The sequence below is a fragment of the Trachurus trachurus genome, assembly GCF_905171665.1.
Source record: "Trachurus trachurus genome assembly, chromosome: 5".
Lineage (NCBI taxonomy): Eukaryota > Metazoa > Chordata > Actinopteri > Carangiformes > Carangidae > Trachurus > Trachurus trachurus.
Window position 1 is genome coordinate 16,704,999 of NC_139896.1, and position 22,907 is coordinate 16,727,905.

Sequence of the window (22,907 nt, forward strand, 5' to 3'; positions counted from 1 at the left end):
TTTCATTTGTTTGATGTTACATACACTACCGTTTTCTCATTACTACATAATATGAATTACACAATATATATTCATGTAAAGCATTAAAGTTCATTTTGACCTTTAGAATAGTAATAGTAGTGTGATCAAATAAAAAAAATGACTCAAGGTCCAATTCCCAGCATTTATCAGTCTTATTACGATCTTCATCACCAGGTAGATTATTCTTAGTCATCATGGAAAGGAAGTTGTTAAGAAGTAATCTCAGTGGCAGTTACACATTTTCCAATAGATTTGTGACAAATGATCAACCTGGAAACATTTCATGCTTTTGGCAGTAACTGTTGGTAAATAATTACATCGGTCTGAATAAATGTACTTTCCCAAATTACAGGTTGTACATCATGAGTAATGCATGCCGAGTGCCTTATTATATTAATCTAAGCAGATTTGTTCACTCCACTGTCGTCAAAACTCAAGGCAAGGAATTACATATTGAGGAAACAAGGTAAATGATCCAGGTATTATTTGAGGGACAACAAGTAATAAACAAACATGGACTTGTACTAAAAGAATATAGTTTTATTAAGCATTGTAGCTAAGTTGCCTTCAAATATACCATTCCACAATCCATCAACACACAATCAAACCCAACAGCAGTTCATTCTTTCACAATCCATGAGTTAGGAAGAAACTCTGATCAACTTACAAAGAAGGTAACCTATTTAGCTCTTGCAGAGGGGCTGGGGGAATACAGTACACCATTTCTCTGATCACTAATGAAAGATGAAAAGCTTCAGGAGAATCAAGTGGAAACGTTAAATGATTATTCTGGTGTAGAAGTTATGTGGATGTAAAAACAACACTAAAAGAAATCTCAAAATTGATTACTGGCTGATGGCTAAAGTCTTAATTAGAAGGTCAAGCATGTTGCTTTTTAGCTACAGAAGGGGTGATTTGATCAAAGCTTTAAATGGGATTTTTTTTTCTTCAGATACTTGACTAATGCGGAAAACAGCAACAGAGAACAATATAGTATGAATACACTATTTCAAAGTAGCTAGATAACTTTTTTTTTTTTTTTAATTAACTGCAACAGAGGTCAATATCACAAAAAAATTCAAGGTCAGAACAAATCTCTTACTTACAGTTAACATCATTTATGGCTATTACTGATATTAGCCATCTCTTTAATTTGCAAATGGGCACAGTACTTGAAAAGATGGAAGAAAAAGGACAACATGCATAATAACTACACACCTCTTAAACTGTAAACCATGCAGAAGGTTTTTTGTTGAAGCGGTAATACTACAGCTCTTATGTTTGAAAAAATCCAGTATCAGAATTTGACGAGATCTTTGGCGTCTGATTTTTAGAGCCGTTTCTTGAAATGTTACAGCGACGTGACAGACTGCATGAAGCTCCTCTGAACTGATGGGCCGAGATGCTTGAATACAAACCAAACCGAAAGTGATGGCCAAAGGCGGACATGTTGCGTTTTGCTTTTCTGTTTATACATTTGTTTTTTTTTTCATCAAGCAATTACCATGACAACACAAAAACTGATAACCATACTATGGCAAGTACATGGTGCCAAGTACATGAAGAGTATCAACCTATGAGAACTAAAGTATTCCCAAAACAAAGCTTGTTAGAGCTTTTAATATTCTAATGGAGAGGAAAAGTGTCATTCTCATAAGCGTGTAGAAACCTTGGTGATGAGGGGGCGTCACCAGGGGCTCACTTAACTACCATTGAGTGATATATTTTGTGAGAGGGATCCGAATTTCATCTCTGTTCTTTGAGAGGAACAATGTACATTAACTGTAGGCTTTCCAAAATTTCCAGATATCCCTAACCTGCTCCATCTTTCATCCTTCACCCTCTCTAGAAAAATAGTTTTACACTTCTTTTTGTAAGACAGCGGCCTCCACACCTTCATCTTTATGGCAGCCGCCGTCTTCGTTTAGTGCATTTAAGTGAGGATTAGTATTGCACGTCTTGGAGTCATTGCTAAAGGCACTTTCAGGTTGGATGACAGCCCTGCATTCCTCTTTGTCGCCGTTCAGCTGGTCTTGTTCCTTGTCCTCCACACCGTTCGCTGTGGTCGAGTCGTCGCAAGGCACAGGGGAGGAACTCTTCTCCTCTGGCTTGGGCTTCTTCTTCTCCTTGACTGCATCGAGTGCAGGTGTATGAGCAGGCTTAAGTGCAGGCTTACTCTGGTACAAACGACAGAACAAGATTTCACTGATGTTAAATTAATGCCAAAGTCTTACACCAACAGTGACTGTGAGGATCGTGAAAAAAAGATTAGAATCATCCTGGTCCATACACCCGTTGGCAGGGCCTCAAAATGTTCACTATTCAAACATTTGATCAAATATTGGTAAACTGCCATTGATGAAAACAAAACACCACCAATCACAATTTGCAGAGGATATTTCCTAACTGATATTTCCTCCACAAACATTATTCTCAAATTCCCCTGAAATCTGCAGTGCATATTCCTGGATGGTACTGCATAAAGTCTGACTCTTTTGTTGTAGTTGTTTTTGACCCTTCTAACCTTTACTCTAGCTCCGCCATCAGGACAGAGGCTCCACTTCTACACAAGAACATTACATTACAAATGCTGACCACATCCATGCTTTGCAGAGGATGGATCCATTCGAGTGTGGACACATTCATGAGCTTTTCAATACGACAAATATCACAGCATCAGCGAACTGTCACAGCAGCACAAAGACTAAAATATATCTAAACTAAAATATGTCTTGTTGTTTCATAACCTCCTTTCAGATCTGGACCTTCAGTCTGGTGTTCGTATATTCATGTCTGTTATGTGAAGCTCAGACACTGTAAGATTTTTACAGGAGAGGCCACAAGGCCGAAGTGGTATTTGGTACCTGGTGCACAAGAGGGAGCAGTGGCACCACCGACTAACAGCACAAAATAGAGATAAAAATAAGTATTCCAAGGTTGCATCAGTGAGGGATTTCTATATTCATTTTGTCAATGAGGACTCGTTTAGATCAGTTTTATCAATTACTGGGCATTTTCCCTGCTTGTTTTCTGTTGTCAAACAGACACAAGCACAGAAGACGTGGTGTTGAGTTAGGACTTTCAGGATTAATATGAGGTATTTTGCCGGAGATTCATGTTTCACCCATGCATCCATCACAAATGAAAATGTAAGGATGTAGAGTTGGTCTGACGATACCTCTACAGTCTGACCATGACATGAGAAAACTCACAGTTTTTAAGATCGAGATTGTGACTAACGTAAAAGTGACTTCTTGTTAGTACAATGTTACCGCTAAGAAAAGGGGCAGCATTTCTAACCTAGAATAATTCTGGACTGATAAACTGCCAAACAAACTGCTGTTTGTAACAGTGAGACAGAAACAAAGGCCTCGATTCTATCACACCTAAAATATTTTTTACTGACTAATGACAATCACTCTCATATCTTAAACAAGGACTTACACCTTCAGTATAAGTAAGGTGGGACATCCCAGGACCTCTTCTGTCACTTTAGCGTTAAATGTTCTCTTTGTGTTTCCTTGCTGAACAGCAGAGGAGGCACAGTGACAAAAAGAGGAAATTTCTAACTAAAAAGACTGTGACTTTGGAAGACGGCCACTTGATATGTCTGACGGGGACAGCTGAGACCTTAAATTAGCTTCAGTTTGGAGCATATTCTGGCGCAGAATGAGGACTGTAGTCTCGGTCCCAATCACTTCCACTGCAAGTGTAAAAGGGAGGGTTGTCTTAATGGCCAGGAGGAGTTATTATAGTCAGAAAAACATGTTGCCGGGCTCAAATATGCAACTGAACATTGTTTTAAAACAATATGAATGTGAATCTGACTGAGAAAAATAGTAAGTGTGAAGCTAACGTGGCTTTTTCTGCCTCTACACTGTTTCACTGTGGCTCAGACAGAGGTGGACTCATCAACATGAACGCACAGGCAAAAATCTCCACTCCCAGTCTGCGTGTCATTAAGTAAAAAAAACCCCTCATATTTCAAAATGTAAACAATGATTCATCACTGACTTACCAAGTATGCTCCGTGGCTCTGGAAGGTTCGGGTGTGGTACTTGCCTCCTCGACCAAACGTCCTTATGACAGGTGTGGAAATCACTCCCCTCATACGGCTGCAACAGAAATAAATCCCCATGGTTTACAAATAAATAATATGTACAACTGACCAAATAAATAAACCCCTTTACTTTGTGTTCTTACCCTCTGTTTGGTGCACCAACAGACACCACCTGAATGGGGAAACCTCCTCTTCCTCTCCTGCGTCGAGTTCCAGCCCACTGACCCACCACAGTGCCAGCGATCTCGAGCTTCCCACCCTGTGATGAGATTCCTGGGAGTCCTTGTTAGAAGAGGAAAAGCTAAATATGTTAATATGTGCATCTACTAACAACTAATAACTTGAACAATAACTATTCTAAGACCAAATACAAGACTAATGCTGCGTTCACATGGACTAGGCATGTGCACGGTTACCTGGGTACTCGAGTACGCGCTCTGACGGACAGAGCACATTTATGAGTCATCCTATTTTTATTAAAGTAATCGGTTACTCGAGTAAGACCAGGTTAGGTTACTCGGTTAGAAAATGCCCATGCCTAACATGGAGTCCAGTAGACAGCAGACGGCACACTGGATGTAATTTTAGTGGACAAGAGAAAGATGGTAAAACTGGGGGGAGGCCGGCAAAGAATACCGTCAACAGCAATGCCGTCCCAAGTTGAAATGTTTTTACTTTTACCACCGCCACCGAATTCACAATCAGATGTGACGTTTTGGGGGGAATTTAACAATAAGTTTCAAGAGAAATAAGCTTTGATGATAACATTAAATAATACACAGTAATTTGTTGTAAACAATACAGCATCGCCAGAGCAAAGTACTGCACGTGTGTATCGTTTTGCCTTTGTGCCGTCGGACTGTTTGTTTGTTTTTCGCGTCCCGTCCCGCGGCTGCAGTCCGTCTGCTGTCTGCCGGACTCCATGTGAACGCATCATAAGTGTCCTGTTGTACTCACCACAAGGCATTCCCCTACCTCTCCCCTGAGGAGGCATCATGGGGGGTGGGGGGTAGAAGGAGCTGCTTGGGGTGTAGAAAGGCATCCCGTGAGGAGGTGGAGGCGGAGGCGGGGGGAACGGAGGAGGATGAGGTGGACGACTGAAGTTGAGGCCTTCCAAGATGCTCTGACGCATCTTCTCCACCTTGGCGACCAGTTCAGACTGGAGACAGAAAGAGGAGAAAGAATTACATTGTCACCAAAGCCCCGAACAAAAAAATTTAAAAGTTAGGACAAATAATTCAGGCTGCAGTGTTTCACTTGAAGAGGACAGCGTCCCCTTGTCAGGATGGGAAGAGCGGACTAGACGACTGGAGTCTCAGCACGGACATGCTGATGTCTCTACTGCAGGGCAGCTCGCAGCAGCAGAGCCTGTCAAGGAGGCTAAAGTAAAATAGCTGCACTGCACTGCCTCTTTCTGTCTCTGTGCTGTTCTCTACTTCCATTACCTCTACCTCCAAAATGGTTCAGAAAACCTGCACAGGTCTGTGTTCTGTGAGGGAGTTTAAACAAGACCAGGTAAATACTGCTGTACTGTATGGCTGAGCTGCGTCATCGTCTGTCAGCATTCTGCATGCTATCATCAGGTTTCAGCTCTTTATCTGTTTGCCTTTCTCCTCCTTTCTGCGCTCACATATACTGTGTTGTAATTCAGCTCAGTTACAATGAAGTGGTGGTCAAGTTTGAAACAATGAGTCAAACCCAGACCATTAAGACTAAGTGTGAACCAGTCAGGAACAAATGTCACAACCACAAGTTACTTCAAAGCCATTTCTAAGCTGCTGCTGTTAAAACCTCATCCTGTAACTGCAATGTCATCTGACAAAAACTGAGAAACAAAGTCTGAACTATGATTTTAGTTGTACTTCCATATAAAATGATTACTCAGAGAGACGCTATTCTGTGACCTTTCACAACAGCCTTAGCTAAGGTTTGTGCAGCAGGTCATTAGATTTGGCGTGAGGTGCTAAACCTGGCTAAATGGGTCTGAAAAAGTTGGTTCATTTAATGACAAAGGTGCAAAGTTGGTAACACTGCTAAATTGCATAATAAAAACTGTTTGTGATAATTAATTTTTAAAGAGCAAAGGCCAATGAGGAAATTCCTGGTGTAAGTTCATGACACACTCAGCTCTATCACTCCCTCAGGAAACATTCAGGGAGCAGTGCAGTGCAGTGAGTCTTCTCCCCTCATGCTGCTGAGTGCAGCTTTAAGAAACGGTTTTCACTTATTCTGGAAAAGAATCACTGCACAACAAACAGTCTTACTTCACTTATAATGACCACTTGTGCTTACTAGTTTTGACGCAAGTGGAAAAAGTATTGGAATTAACTTCTCCGATATTGATTCAAACAATCTTTCCAGTCGAGTCCGAGCTGTTTTCTGCCTCTTTTATCTGTAGCTAGAATGTTTCTGATCAATATCAGACGAGCGTGTTAGCAGGCCGACTCATGAGCTGAAGCTGCTGTGCCTATTCTGCAGGTGAAGTCCTGATGTAAAAAGAAAAAGTGTTTGATCAACTTAAATTGATATTTATCTAATAATCTACCTGTCTCGTTCGTGGTTGGACATTCTATTCATAAATACCTAAGTTCTACCTTATGTTAACGTGTATCTGAATTAAAAAAACACCTGGAGGACGTCACATTCTCATGTTATATCAACCAGAGGTTTTGAAAAGTGATGGCATCATCCTGCTGAACACTAGACAACTGTGGCTGCTCATGTTAATTAAGCAACATTGGAATTATTGATTAATTCATTGTTTATAGCCAATTTCATAGGGGAAACACAAAGTCTTACAAAGAGCATTTTGGGACAAACTACAGTCCAGAACAAAATGGTTATTTGTTCACAATGCCACAAAAACGTGAGCCAAAAGAACTGAAACTGATTTAGATTCTTCATTTTTAAAATATGTGTTGCTTTATGTTCATGTCAATACAAAATCATGTCATATGTAAAAGCCATCATTCCCAGTTGCATGTTAATTAAAAAGTAATAAAATATTTATAATAATTATCAGGTTCGAAATACTGAAGTGTTAAACAGCTTTTTGTTCATGTCTGATCTGAGCTGATGTGATCACTGATAAAACTGTTATGCTCTGACCTTGGTGTGCTTCAAGCTAAGAGCTGGTAAGATGGTTTCCACGGTGACTGACACAAAGCCTTTGGACATTTTAGTAACTTTTCAAAACAGACAAATTGACAACTACTTTAGGCAGCAACTGGCCAGATGTGCAGAGAGGGGGGTTGAATTTTTCTCCCTCCTTTCTCTCTCTCTTTTTTTTCCTCCATCACTGCTGTACAAACACTATGAATGCCTCTGAGGAGCGGCTGTCTGACAGAGTACACACCAATATCTCCATTAGTAAGATACATCTGGACTACAAGGACGGCCACAGGCTGTAGGAACAGGAACAGGCTGTGATGGATGGACACTTGCTCTGAATGGTCCATTCACAACAAGGACGCCATGTTATACAAACGAGTTCGAATCGCACTGTGGCCTTTAGTCGGAGCGTGTTTTGCTGACTTGTGGGTGGTGTGGATCAAGCTACCTGACCATCACAGAGGTCAATGAGCTGGGCTTTCTCCCTGTTGGCCCTGATGAGTTTGCTCTGAAGCAGTTTGCCGTCAAAGTACATCCATGGACAGCAGTGCTCCCAGGGAATGGGCTGTCCGCACGCGTCGTTGGCAAACAGAGCCATGTCCACTCCGCTCATGAACAGAGCGGCCAGCTGGACTCCTCGAGGGTCCAGGTTGTCGATCTGCGAAAGAGAAACATCCGCACGTTTATACATGTCCGAATGGACAACAAATGACAGCATGTTCCTCTAACCGCCCCCAGAGCATTCAGATTAATGAAGTGCAAAGCAAAGCACGGAGCAAGCGTAAGCGGCCCATTCATTCCCAGCTGCCAGAGGCCAGCAGTGGACGACCTAATCCAGCCAAAACAGAAAGCCAGCAGACACAACCTACATGTTCTGACACAGCAGAGAGCCGACAAAGCTACATACAGACAGACCACAAGGACCAGAGTGCACAGCTCGTGTGGATGGTTTTCAATCACAAAGAGGCCAAATGAGGACAGAGCTGCAGCTGCTTTACAGCTTGTGTGAGACGTGGAGTTGACAAACCATCCACACATGACATGAAAACGCCTCAAAGCTCTACAGATACATCTTTCAGTGCAAAGCTGTGGCTTCAGGAACATGCTTGTACAAAACCGGGTTTTTACACGAGCATGTTTCTGTGTCTGCAGAATATGAGGAGCGCCTGGAGAAACAGAACGACATGAAATCTAACGGGAGCCAATTCTCTCGTCAGTCTGTGGGTTTCACAGCAGTCAGGCAGATAAAAAGCACATCGGGGCGATGGACAGGTAAACTCAAACATGACATTGTGTGTTTCTCCGACGCTCCTCATAAAACAAACACTACAAAATCACCTTCAGTTCCTGCAGCTGGTCAGGCTCATAAAGTTTAGGAGAAAGTGCTTGGGCTAGGAACGCGTCAAGTTCGTTACGACGCAAAATTCTTACTCCTGGCCAATGTAACATAAACCTGAAGCAAAACACAGAGGGGTTAACAGAGTTACAAAAACCAGGAACTGATCACCACTATCTTAAATGAATCCTCACTCCCTTTCAATTTACGTCACACTGCGCTCTCTCTTTCTCACCTAGACAGTGAAATCTACATACTGTACGTGTGTGTAAAGCCACAGTTGGTTTCAGCGGGTTTCAGTCAGTCCACTCACCGTAGCACACAACAGAGCACCAAGAGGGGCGTGGGGATGTTGGCAGGGTTCAGCATAGCCGGGGTGTCGGAGCGCATGCAGGCCAGGAACGCCCTCATCCTGCGGTTCTTGTCCTCCACGGCCTTCCCCAGCCACAGCTTCTTCAGGTTGGGACAGGTCCACTCCCTGAAGGGCAGAGCCTCCACCAGCTCAGGGGTGTGGGGAGACTTGCCTTTGTAGGCCGCCCACTCCTTGACCATTACATGTGTGACTGGAGGAGAGAAAATGCATTTAATGATATTAGAGATGGAATTTTTCAAGGGCCTCAAAAATCACTCCTGGGTATCACACTTAAAATTTATTAAGGTCCAAAAACTATCAGTCGTATCTCAGAGGAGGATGGGAGTTCATCAGCGACTCTCCTGCTGCAGCAGAAGCAGACCTAGACTACTCCTTCACTTTTTACGACCTCTATTGAGTTTAAAAGGAAAGAAAAAAAGCCCAGCGCTCTACACTCAGTAACCCATAATGTCATAAAGTAAAAACATGATCCTGCACTATTTCCCAAATTTATTATATCAAAAAAAAAAAAAAAAATCTCTAATTTAGAAAGGTCAAACTGTGGTCAGCCAAAACAACACTGGGCTCCTTTCAGGACACGTCTCAGACTGTCCTTGAATGTCTCAGCCACAGGTCAGACTTAAACTCCGTGAACTCTATTCTGAGAAACCTGAAGACACAGTGTGTCTCAGACCTAAACTTGAGAGGAGCTTCCAGGAATGATGGGATTCACTTTGTGCAAAGCTTGTGGAGATTTACCTAAGAGGACTCAAAGCTGAAAAAAAGTGCTGTATTAAAAGTCTGAATGCTTCTGCACATAAGAGATTTAGGTTTTTAATTTTCAAAAAAATGTGCCTTAAGTGTGCACTGATGGAAGTGTGTTACAAGGGAAGGTGTGTGGACGTTTTCTAAAGTCACTGTGGGGACTCACATTCGGGGAGGCAGTTCTTCCTCATGGCGAGTCTCTCAGCCTTCTTCCTGGCCTCCGCCAGGCTGAAGAGCACTCCGTAAACATACTGACGGATGGGCCGAAACAGCTGCACTGCTGTTGGAAGGTCTTTGTTACCTTCATCTTCAATGGTGACAGACAGTTTAATCTCTCCCTGCAAAGACACATTGTTATGCGACACAATGACACAAACAACTCACTACAGACAACAATATCATGTGTGTGTGCCTCAGTATGTATCAGTTTTGGCTGGATGTGCATTTCTGTGCTTCCTACGGATGTACATTTTCTTCTGCTATTGTCATGAAAACAAATCTTAAAATATAAAAGCAGATTCAATCCAAACATGAGAATTCAATCCAGATTCAATCCAAACATGAGAATGAGACTAGATAACCCAGACCCCTGACCTTTGTGAGAACATGATAGATATAAGGGTACATGAGGCCCTTCTTGTGTCTGTGCTCGGCCACCCGCAGGACCTCGGGTGCCACGGGAGGGAGAGGTGGGATGGTTATGTCCATGTGGTTCCTGGTGGGCATGGAGAGCAGGGAGGGAATCTCGGCGTTCAGGCTGTGTAGACCTGCAGCCTGCAGCGCCGGGCTCACAGCAGAGGTCACACAGAGGTCGGCCTGAGGACAGATTGAAGGAAATGTGAGTTTCACTTCAGTCATCTGGTGAAATGTATCGTCTGGTCCGGTGTGAGGTATTCCCCCGACATTGGACTCACTTTTGTTTGGTCTCCCTGTTTTCCCTCTGGTGTGTTTTCAGAGTGAGACGTGTGTCCGTTCTTCTCCCATCCACCTTTATGGTCATTCACATGACTGAAAAAGTGAAAAGACTGTGGTTGGCAGTGGAACTGAGAATGAACTGGATTGTACACAGAGGAAAATAATGATCATAGTAATTTGTTTACACACACACACAGTGTTTGGGAGGAAGCCATTTTCTGTTTAATTTGATCCAGTTATTTACTGTTTGTCTTAAGCTGCTGTAAGAGGCTGTTTTTTGACCCCAGTCTCTGGTTTAAAGTTTTACAGGGATCTTGTTTTCATCTGAGCCCAAACTCACAGGAGATGGTTTCATTCAGAGGGGCAGAGATAGGTTAAACGACCCACGGGTCCTAACTGACAGCAGAGCAGGGACATCATCATGACCACAACAAATGAAAGTAATTAGGTCTAATAAGTATTTCAATTAAAATTGTTGAAACAAGAACAAAAAAGATCAAAACACTTAATGTAAAGTGGGAATGCTAAAAATGTGTGTGTATAGAAATATGACAGCAATGTGTCTGTCCAAGTTGTTGTGTGTCGGAGAAGACAGTATCCTGAAACATGATTACTATATTATAGTTGCTATTTTTATTGATTCTAGATTGTCTGACAGTTTTTTTTTTATTGTTGCTCATCGTTTTGATGGGTTTGTGATATTAGTTGTTTTCCATGATACGTTCAAGTGGAAATCTGGTTGATGTTTACAATATGCATGGTTCAAAGTTCAAGTTCAAGTTCAAAGTTTATCATGGTGGCATGCATTCACTTGCCAAAATCAAGTAAAAAAACATTAAAATCCAGGCTGATGATAATCATGTCATCAGTTTTCAGGTAATATAAAGAAAGTATTCGATATGATGTCTCATCTAACGTTCTCGTAGTCTTTGTCATCAACTTGTGCGTTTGGTGATTTGAGTCAAATCAGGATTTTAGCGGCTCGAAAGTTAACAGGAAGTCTTAACAGGTCATGTTTCAATTACTATTTCACATATCTAACGTTGTCTGGCAACAGAAATGAAAAAAAAACATGTTAATGAGAACAGCTATAACGGAGACTGGTTTGAATTGAAACACTGTATATGAGAGAGAACAGAAGGAGAGAATAGGACATGCGAAGCCGTATAATACATTTAGACCTGGTCTTGTTGTCATCCGTGCCTCGATACAACCCTGCAGTGTGACCGCAGCATTTTTCCACAAATCCTCTTCTCTGTGAATAAAGACTGCAACAGAGAGAGAGCCGGTTGTATTGAACTCACTTGGCAGTTGAGCCGGAGCTCTCTTCATTCTCCGAGGAGGAGGAAGTGGAGGAGGCATTGAAGAAAGCAGCCTCTGTGTGGTTGGGGCTGCCGGCCTGGCCCAGGTTGATGGGAGAGGACCTCTCATACAGCGGTGTGTGCTTCCCTTCATGAGGAATGTTGCTGAAGCTGTTCTGCTCTGGGACGCCTTTGTCCACCGTGTCCAGAGCCAGGTTGCGCTCCACCAGAGGGTCTGGGTACGACGAGTGCTGGACCTGAAGACAGACAGGGAGGGAAAAAACATCAACTGGGCATCCTCACGGCGCTGAGCTGCGTTCACCGCCCCGCTGTTTATTCAGACGCTGACTCTGAAGTCTTACCCCAGGTTTTACAGGCAGCGGCACCTGTGGAATGTTGAGCATTTTCGGAGATGGCACTGCAGCAGGCACTCCCATGTGTTTTGGTCTGACTGTGAAACACAAACAAAAAAGCTTCAGTGCACGCCTTCACAGCCTGGATCTGGGACAGACTTCAGCAGCGCCCTGGACCATCTTAAAGGAGAATCATTTTAGTAACGCTCTACAGCTCTAGGTCCCCGAGTGCGACCATCGGAAAGAATCTGAGAAAAATATGTGCAGACCGGACCTAGCTCTCCTCCTGGATTTAGGAGGAAAAAAATGATTTTGGATGGGAAAAAACTGTTTTATTCATATTGATGCTTTTTTCCCATCCAAAATATTTTTTTCCTCCTAAACCCATGTTTTCCTCGTGTTTTTGTCTTTGTTTATATGGAAACAGTCCCGAGTTCAACAGTCGACTAGTAAGGTCTACCCAGGAAGCTAGAGTGAACAGAGCTACGTGATAAAACACACGTAAAACACAGCTCTCTCATATTAACTGAGTTATGCACACTTAGTGTTGCCCCCATTACTTCGCTGTTTAACTGCAGGGTAGCGCAGCTAGCAGGAGGAGAGCTAGGTCCAGTCGGCACATATTTTTCTCAGACTTTTTCCTACAGTATGGTCGCACTTGGGGACCTAAAGCTGTGTAAAGCGTTACTTAGAAAATGACCAAAATTCTCCTTTAAGGTGGACGTTGGAACGACCGATTCTGGGTCAATTCAATTTCAAAATATCTGATCGAGGATGTGCATCAAACCACTTTTCTGATCATTATGAAGGACATCTTACATGGGAAATTCAGGAAGGAGACAATTAAAAGAAAATCTGATTTGTAAATAAAGACAGCAGTCTAAATGTTGTCTAAAAAATATTTCCCCTCTCATCTCTCTCTCTCTCTCTGTGTCTATAAGACTGTTATCAAACCATAAAGAGCCATGTTTTCCTGCTCGTTCCTGTTGGGTGCTACTGCTCTCTGCTAACGCACAGGTCTCATTGAGTGTTGCCATGGTAACATTGTTCTTGGGTTTGAGATGGCCTGGGGGCAAGGTGCTGATGTATTTGACATGAAAATTAGTCCGTCTTAATTTTTGTGAAACGGTGTTATTTGCATCCGACTCATCTGTGAGCCAATACACGACTGGAGCCAACAACCACAGACCTGCCTTTAATGTCTTTGTGAAACCTGTGGCCGCTGTGTCGGGCATCTGATTTGGGGAACTCTGGATTTTTGGAAAGTTGTTTGTCTAAAATTATTGCAGCAGTCAAAAGCTCTAAAATTCACTGTACACAACAACCAGCTCGGCCCTGAACAACAGACAGATTGTGTTCCCTATTAGCTACAACAAACTATGCTCCACTGTTGTTGTACTGGTTTTGCATGACCTCGAACCTAATCTGACACTTAAACCATAAATGTATAATTATTTTTCAGACTTCAAATAAAGTAGTAAATAAAAGGAGTAGGACAATTTTTAAGAAAAATAACTTTTTTTGGTAAGTGGGTTGGACTTCAAACATTGGTAACATAATACCTGCTGTAATACAAAAACACATGAAAAGGAAATTACAATCACTACACTGATTCACTACAGTCATCATATAAAGTAAATATTTCAACGTTCATTTTTAAGCATAGTTCTGCCAAAAAATAAATAAATTAAAAATAATAAGTGGTGGCAGCGTGCACAAATCCAAATCCTGAACAGAGTCACCAAGATTAAGAAATAATGATGGTCCTCACAGTCAAATAGTCAAACTACTTGATAGAGGGCAATCAATTTGATTGAACTGCATTGCTTCATGCATCCAATACAGGCAGCATGAATTAACATGAAGTCTGAGGCTTCTTAAGTTAAGTTATTCTTTTCAAGCGTGCTGCTCATTCTGCAGCAGCCTCCTGTCGGAGTTTGCAACATTTCCAGTTTTCTTTCCATTTCGATGTGTTGTGTGTTGTGTGTCCTGTGAGTGCATACATCAAGCAAGACAAAGTCAAAGACAGGGCCCAGAGCAGCTTATAGACCGGCTCTGAATCTGTCTGTGCTGCTTATGTCCAGCCTTCATCTCTTCATCTACCACATGGACCAGGACAATCAGTGACGACTGTCTAGGTTAAACCACAATCAGACAGACAGGCACCCACCTAACTGTGGAGGGTAGTATGGAGGTTTGCTGGCCAACGAGTAGTACTCCACTGCCTTCTTGAAGCGAATGACTTTGTCATCAGTGCACGACTGAAAGAAAAACATTGAAATATTATCACTGTACTGAAGCAGGGAGCAGGCAAATCATTATCAAAAATGTCACATTTAACAATTTCACCACTTTAATTTTTTTTTTTTTGGTTAATCTTGTACAGCATCATGATAATTATCTGTCAAACACTGATTCCTCTTTTATTCAGCTGACGTCTGGTGGTATTTTACTTTGATTCTTTCTATGGCAGTGAGCAGTGTTTGCACACTTCAAGTGTTATTTTTAGAATCCTTCGTTCTTTTGTCTACAGATGTTTTAGTCGGTTATATGAGAAGAAGAGATTGTGACTCCAGTACAATATATGATTTTACCCAGACAATGTTTTTGTTATTAGGCCAATAAGTAACAAATTGCTGTTTCACTTAGTAGCTATACATTTTTTTTATCGCATTCACTGTTACTGAGTCACAAAAGAACAGCATTTTAAAGAACGTGACATGTTGACTTGCTGCTGGTGTGATGCTGCATTTACATTTTATACGCATCAACACCATCACGGTGCCTCCAGCTCAGTCTGGACCTGCAGTCAGTTTATGCATATGAAATGAAACAACCTGCATCTGCATCAGTCTGCATCATGTCCACCATCAGTCACCGACCAGCTCCTCCAACGAGCCAGTTGCATGTTGAGTCTGTTCCTACCTGTGAATGCTTGAAGATGTCCTTGGCGATGGCCTCCAGGTCGGCGATGTCTGGGATGTTACGGACGTAGTCGGCCGCAGCTTTGATTACAACATCACAGGGTGGGAGCACAAGTTGGTGGGCACGCACCTGAGGAACGACAATTCACTAAGGTCACAGCAGGTCAGCCAAGCATATTTTAGGGAATATTTTCGTTAAAGCTGAGATTGTGATTTCTGCTTTCTATCGTGCCCTTTATGTTTTCCAATAAACTCTCGCAATAAATCACATTTTCTGACACAAGCAAATAAAGCCCTGGAGTCCTGTTTACCCCACACAAATTACTACGATAAACAGTAATCAATGAGCTATTAGAATTTCTCTGCATCACTTGATTCATCAGCTCCGTTTTCCTTCTTTTTTTATGCTCACACATCTGACTATTACAGGTTGGATCTTGGCCTGCTGAGAATTTTCCTTCGTTCTTGTGCTTGCAGCTAATTTTCACATCTTCTCCACAAGCTCTTTTCACCAGTTTGCTTCTCTTTCATACCACTGCTTAAACAGCTTCTATACAAATTTAACTACAGGCTGCAGCACCAATACTGATATCCACTCAATGTTTATCAAGTACACTTTGTTTTAATCATACATCTGATATTTATTGGACCATTTCATCCACCTGCAAAACTACTAGTCCACATATACATCTCACATTAGGCAGGTAAAAAAAATACCTTCGGTAGGTGGTCTAAACATGGAGTACCCATGAGCCTCAGTCACCGTTGCTAAGAAGAAGAAGCCAGTGGTAGTGAATTATCATTACAATGCATACTGTATTAATCCCTAAATAGATCCAGAAACTAATGACTACAATAGTGCCCCCACTATGCTGTCTTCAATGTTGTCTGTTAACTACAGGCAATTAGACATGGTACAGTCACCTGGGCCTCTCACACTCAATATCAGGACATTGTCTTTATTATAACACTGTAATGTGCGCACTGAGCACTCCCTTCCTGTTATGTGCGATATACTGTATAGCCTTTCAGTTACATTATTACTATGTTATTTGCTGCAGCGTTTACTTAAGTTCAACATATAATTTTAATGATTTTATTCATTCTAATTGTTAACTATTATTTTCTTTTGCTGGCTTCTTTCTTTTTCTTTTAAATGTACTTTACTGTTTGTGATTTTAATGTTTTCCTATGCCTGTGTGAAGCACTTTGAATTGCCTCATGTATGAATTGTGTTATACAAATAAATTTGCCTTGCCCTGCCTTTAGCCTGCATTACTTCACTCAGGTTTCTACTTTTTAATCAAAGAGAGAGAGAGTAAATTAGCAAGAGAAGCTTTTAATCTTCCAGACTAATGAATCACCGTAGTACTAGTAAAACACATGTACATCTTTAATTTCAATGTGTCTTTAAGAGTTGCCTCCGATTTTCTGCCAGAAAGCCTAAATTTCAAATGAACAGTTTTTCCTCTGCAGAACCTCCTTCCAGATATTTTAAGTTCCAGTCGAGGCTACACCTGCTGTGTTGTTGGCTAAATGACAGAACAAACAATAAGTGAATTGTCTCAGCCCCTTCCCTGAAAGAGGGATTAATAGGTAAACAACTGTCCAAGTGGCAGCAGCTGCAGAACCAGACAGATTCAGATACAGAGCCGAGAAACTTGAAATATGAGCTTTTATAGCTTCAGCAGTTGAAACATAATTTCGTGTCAGCTTTTTAAAAGTATTAACATGAAGTATAGCACACTAAGCTCAGTTTGAGATAAAAAAAAATGTTTGTAGTATCCATGTTGTTAAGTTCCCTTCTTCCTTCCATGTTGGTTGGTGGCAAATAATAAAGTGAAAAGTCATTATCAATTGTCAATAGTTATTGCATTTCCACTTATTTCGCAGTTTGTTGGTTACTTACCACTTAAATCTATAAAATAAAAACACAATTACCTCAGCCTATCTCTTGTTTAAATAAATGATTAGGTGGCACCATGAGAAAACCAAACAGACAGAACCCAATTAATTACCCAATTACATTCAGAGTCGGTGTCTATGTTCCTGTGAATGTCATTCAGCAGCAGTGCAATATAAGGTGTTGGTCTGCACATGTGAACCAGATGGCCCTCTGTTTAATCACAGCTACTCATTTCAAAACTAACAGCTGAAACATTTAAGACTGTGCCCTAAAACTGTCTGGCACTGCTGTTTGGCTCGACCATCCACCGATCCAATATCCTATTTCTGTCAGCTGTACTGGCCTTCACGATGTAGCCAAACCACTACATCTATCTCATCTAGCTTGGTGGCAACTGGCGGATAAGCTCACGCAGTTCTTATCTACATCTTTGGTAATTCAGTGGCAAATTCAGGCCCCAACACATTCCCCCTATTAACCCCTCGTCAGTGAAGGCACAGGTCCACCACGTCGAGTGTTGTTGCTGACTAATAACGCTCAAGGGGCAGAGTCTGCATTGATGGAGGTTTACAAACCACAGTCCCAGACGAGTGCATCGTTGCTTTGACTCCGCAGTGGAGGAAATGCCACAACCTTACAAGTGTGATTTTTTTCTTTAGGATATGATTAAAATAAATAAACGACCTAATCCCAAGCAGACATTTGACAGACTCCAATTATGATGGCATGATGAAATTAGAGGTTTAAACTGTGTGCGAAATACAGGAGGTCTAGACCCCTTAATTGTTAGGTCAGACCCCTGCAAAATGATGGGGGGTCTCAACAAAAGTTTTATAAAAGTTTTCTTTGTTTTGTTTTTGCTAGCAATTGGCAGTAAAAATGTTTTTAAAATGTTGTCTGGATTTTAATATTTAAATAAATCAGAAATGGAGCTTAATATGTTGTTGGAGTATTTCCTTGGTTTTCCAATTGTTTCTTTAAGAACCATCCATGGTTCAAATTATGGGAGGTAGTGGGGCGGGGTCTGACCCCCGCTAACTAGGACATGGACATTTGGGGGGGTTGAAATATTCATAATCATTATGGATCTGTAAATGTGTATGGTAATAGTATTCCTCTTGCTGGTTAAACTCTAATGTAATATGATTTTCAGACACACCTAAGGTGGACTGTACCATATCTGAACCTCCGTCAGGGTAGACCGTTGACCTTAGGCGTACATGTCACTGCCGTCGCCAAGCGATAGGGAGAGACTACATTCTACGTCTACGTCTATTTCAGTGAGAAATGTCCATGTTAATTCATGCAGCAATCAGGATTTGGTAATCACAGAATCAAAATGTGACAGTAGTGGGTGCAGTGTTTGCCCCTTTTCAATAAATCCCAAGAAAAGACCAACAATGAATTGATCCCATAAAAAGTTCCACGTGAGTATCCACAGCACATCTATATCTATAAATACCTTGTGCCTCTATGCTGTTTCTTCGGGACGGCACCGACCCACTGTTTTAGGTTGTCAGCTATTTTTAAAAAATTACGTCTTCAGCACAAACAAATGGGCCTGGGGCTGAGAGCAGACAGAGGAGGGACAGGGTTATCCTTACTGTCTGACTTTGTGCCACAATAACATCCTTCCATTTATCATCCAAATAGTTGGGGAATTCACAACAGACAGATTAGAAAATACATTTCCCATGATGCAACTCAATTCCAACTTGGAGGGATGTTGTAGACCCGTAGTGTGCACAGTGGTCTGATAAATCACTGCTCCCCACTCCTTCAATCGTTCAATAATAACATCCCCCACTCCCTGTGATGACATTAGAATAACAGTGCAGCGATTGTAAGAAAATAAAAAAACTCAGCTTACCTTCAAGGATGCTAATGGATGTTCGGGACCGAGTAAGCTCCAGTGAAAGGCAGCCAAGTCTTCATCAGGCAGTATGTGATTTCCTGTAAAACACATTAAAGCGCGGTTGTGTTAGTCTACATCGTCGTCCGACCATCGGTTCCATTTGTGTCCTGTAGAGTGGTACCAACCTAAAAGCGATGCGAAAATGACAAAACGATTTGGGTTGAGATCGAGCTGCCGTGCCACTTCGTGCATCAGGTACTGGCTGGTGGTGAGGCTTTTGCCGTTGCGGCTCAGTTTCAGGGCATGGGCACTGAAGTAGTACGGGATGTTGCACAGAGCGTAGTCGGAGTCGTAGGCCACCAGGCCATGGAAGCCATTCTCCCTGCATAAGGCTATCACTTCAAGGTGGTGGTCCTCGATGCTCTGGACAACCTGAGGAGTGGCCGAGACAAGAATTAGCCCTTAGATGGGGACACTCTTTAAAAATAGATCTCTTACACAGACATGGTGAACTAGGTATAAGTCTGTAGAAACAGGATTGTGCCCCCGGTGCAGATTTAAAGGAGCTGCTCTTAGTGTGTAAGCCCTGCACAGCCGATGGGTTACTCAAAACAAAAGACACAAATAATTGGCTACATATTTAAAATGTTATCCAGAGTCTAAGCAGCAGCATCACATGGACACCGACACCACTAAGTAGAACTCAGCATATTACACAGTTCACTGCATCATCATGTGATCTAGTGGTGCAGACTAGAGATCCACCAGTCCAGCTTTAGTTTTTCCCTGGTGCCTCAGTTTAGAGAATCTCCTGATCCCGACCTTCTGTGTAACATGAGAAGTCAACAACCCACCATAATCTAATAGGTTTACATGAGAGCAGAAACACAACATGGAAATGGAACTTGCACATAAACTGAATTAAATGTATACCAGAGATATTTATAGTACTCTTAAGGTCAATATTTGTTCTAGTACCAACATAGTTTGATCCTTGATTTTGACATGTTTGTTGTGAAAAGAATGTAAACATAATTCTCCTGTCAACAAGTTCAAGTGTGTAATAGCAGCTCTGCATTTGCTACCTGTCAGAGAAGCAAAAACACACAAGCTGCATCTTCACTGGTTTGCTTCGTTGGGCACTATGTACACTATTTTTCCATCCCTTATATAGTATGTACATAAGTTTCTGCATTATAACTGCATAAGTAATATTTATTGTCACTGTATTTAAGTTGCTGATTCTTCCATGATTACAGGCTCATCCTGGAGGCATTCACTGAATTATTCTGATGAAAAATACATGATCAATCAGTTGTCCAGACAGTTGCTAATGAACTTCTTGTTAATAGACAAATCAAATCCACTCATGTGATATGTGTGTATGTGTCAGAGTGACTGGTTTCACCTCACTTCAGTCAGACAGTTGTTGTTGTTTTTTGCACTTCCAGGATATTTCACATATCTGTCCTTTTACTGAAGTGATCAATCCCCCCATAACAGTGCTGATCACATTCATCAATACTCACAAAACCAGCAGCATGGAGTTCATTATGAAAGAGCAGGCCACTGACACCACTGCTAACACTGATTGACTTGAGTGGACATAGCTTTGCTTTAATGGGTGAAGTTAGCAGTGGTGACATGGTGGGCAGGCTAGTAGCAGGGGCTAACACACATACACATACATACACACAGCCTGCTAATGTCTGCCGGCGGTGAGTCCACTGTGGCTCCGCTCAACAGGCACCACCAGGCCGAGTTTTTCCACTCACTTCGACGCGGAACCTGAGGAGCGCCAGTCGGATGCAATGGGCCATGCAGACGGGAGGGAGGAACCAGACTTTGGGCGGAGGGGTGCCCTTGTTCTGGACGTGGCTGATGATCTGCTGGGCGGTCTGCCTCTCATTCACCTGCCGCTTGACCCACTCGTGAAGACGGCCTTTCTCCAGGGCGCCATTGAAGCACACCAGGAGCTCAATGTTGCCGTTGAAGCAGGCCTTGGAGAGGGCGGCCAGGTAGCCCAGCATGTGGTTCCACTGGCCCCCGCTCACCCAGTCGGTGTAGAAGCCCCCGTAGAGCCGGTGGAGGCAGTTCTCGGCGTCTACCAGCAGCCGGAGCGGACCCTCGGGGGGTCTCTGCCGGCCACCTCCGACCATACTGCCCCGAGCCAGCTTCTGGAGCTCCACCGGCACCACGGCGCTGGGGCAATGCTTTTCAATGTACTCTTGGAAACCCTGAACGCCCATGATGTTGTTGATGTGGAGCTTCTGACAAAGACGGAAACTTAAAAGTCGACTGTAAAAGAAAAAACGAAAAATGAAAAATAAAAACGCGAAATATCAATGGAAATTAAACCGGTGGTGGTGGTGGTTGCAGTGTCGCTCGTCGTGCCCCCCTGACAGCGACTAACAACCGGTTGTTAGCTGTTGGATATTGCTGGAGTTGGAGTAATTTCGAAAGAAACCAAGTAAGGCTGCTACTTGAGCATCGTCTGTTTTGGGTGAGTTGTTTTTTGGTTCATGGCTGTTAGCTGCCATGTGTCGTTTTCACGGAGCCATGTCTGAGGTTTGTGAATCTGTCCGGAGTGAGAGGGAGCGAGGGGGAGAGCCCACGTGACGTAATGACGTACAGGCTCGCAGAGAAGGCACGCAGAACGAAGCGAGATAGTTCGCTGTAACTCCCGACTGCGTTTGCTTCACTTTACGCAGTTACAGCCACATTTTTGACCTTGAGAGACTATAACGGACTTATAAAGGGGAAAATAAGTGTTGTCGTTGTTAGTGCCAGTGAATGGATTTGTCAAAAGAGCGGCTGTGTGGTGTCTTTCTGTGACCCGTACAACCGAATCTCACACACAGCATCAGCTAACCAAGACTTGGTAGGACACTTTAGCAAGTAGCCTACAGCAATCATAACAGGCATGAAATAAACACAAGCAGATAAAAAAAGATGTCTATGTTGATTTGATTTTCTTATTTGTGCAAATTAGTGGCCGCAGTTTTTCAGCATGTAGATTTGAAATGCAGTTAAGTTTAGCTGAACCTGTGGTTAGAGAAGGTTGGGGGGAACTCTCTTGACAAGTGTGAATCTTTGGCTCTGGGACTCAGCTGCCTGATTTGTAGTGAGGTCAAAGTGGATTCACACTTCTGCCCTCAGATTTCTAGTGTCAACCATGGAGCAATTTTGTCATATCCCATCTAAACTAGCAGAAGAGTTTAAAATGAATTTAATGAAAGACCTAGAAATAATTTGAATATTTTTTGTTATTTCATTCAATTTAGAATAAAATAACTAAAAATAACCATGCCTTGGAGCAATAGCACTCAATTGAGATTATCATAGAAGTGACGTTATCAGGTCCACCAGCAGACTCTGATTCCTCTTCTGAGTGAATGAAGTATGATATCTACTATTGGATGATGTTTCATTGTGTGTAGCCTATGTAATACATCAGTATTAGCCGTATTTTTCCTTATTTCGAAAAAATATGCTCAGGTTTTGAATTCATACCCACAATTTTATAAACTTTTAAGTTGAGAAAACCAACACTGTTAAACAATGTGACTAGTATTTTGTTTTATTTTATTTTATTAAGTTACACAATTCCATTATAGGATATGAGAGTTTTCTCTAGTCTGAATAAGCAACAAAAAAATATGTGAAAGAAGTAATGCCACTTTAATACCTCTAGAGGACAGCATACAATTAGGAACTGTGTATGCAGCAAACTCACAGAAACCTACAACCGGGGAAATAATCTCAAACCCAAAAATGAGTGTTCATCCTTTTAGTGTAGGCCTATAACATCATATAGTAAAAACTGAACAACTCCCAGATTTATTAATTACATGATTTTTGTGTCCTCCACAGAAATGCACAGTCAAGGCTTGATTGCTATACAGAGCAAAGTGAGCACCTGAAAGCCCCGGGTCCACTGTGTGCCAAGCAGAGCCACTGATTGTTGTAACTGCCCTGCACTTAGATTGTGCTGCTGAGTATCAAGTG

The 22,907-nt window shown here is 42.1% G+C and overlaps 1 protein-coding gene across 1 annotated transcript; it reads right to left on the reverse strand.

The window, feature by feature from the left end:
* Positions 1-564: 564 nt before the first annotated feature.
* On the reverse strand, positions 565-21,464 carry LOC310986424 (constitutive coactivator of PPAR-gamma-like protein 1 homolog). Its single transcript, XM_083972317.1, has 17 exons — positions 20,675-21,464; positions 19,085-19,331; positions 18,915-18,997; positions 15,140-15,268; positions 14,385-14,475; positions 12,224-12,312; positions 11,865-12,118; positions 10,560-10,653; positions 10,240-10,461; positions 9,812-9,983; positions 8,842-9,091; positions 8,531-8,645; positions 7,641-7,850; positions 5,039-5,240; positions 4,225-4,363; positions 4,040-4,136; positions 565-2,198 (listed from the first exon to the last, which is right to left on the reverse strand). Exons 1-17 carry the CDS (start codon positions 21,146-21,148, stop codon positions 1,881-1,883), a joined length of 3,186 nt encoding a protein of 1,061 aa, XP_083828443.1. The 5' UTR covers positions 21,149-21,464; the 3' UTR covers positions 565-1,880.
* Between the last annotated feature and the right edge of the window lie 1,443 nt (positions 21,465-22,907).

What these genes read in the sequence shown, in the direction of transcription:
- LOC310986424 (XM_083972317.1), bottom strand. Translation starts at nt 21,148, where the DNA reads ATGGGCGTTCAGGGTTTCCAAGAGTACATTGAAAAGCATTGCCCCAGC. An exon ending in CGCTGCCTGTAAAACCTGGG is followed by an intron (nt 12,119 to 12,223) that starts GTAAGACTTCAG and finishes GTCTGTCTTCAG; the next exon opens with GTCCAGCACTCGTCGTACCC. An exon ending in TCTATCATGTTCTCACAAAG is followed by an intron (nt 9,984 to 10,239) that starts GTCAGGGGTCTG and finishes GTGTCTTTGCAG; the next exon opens with GGAGAGATTAAACTGTCTGT.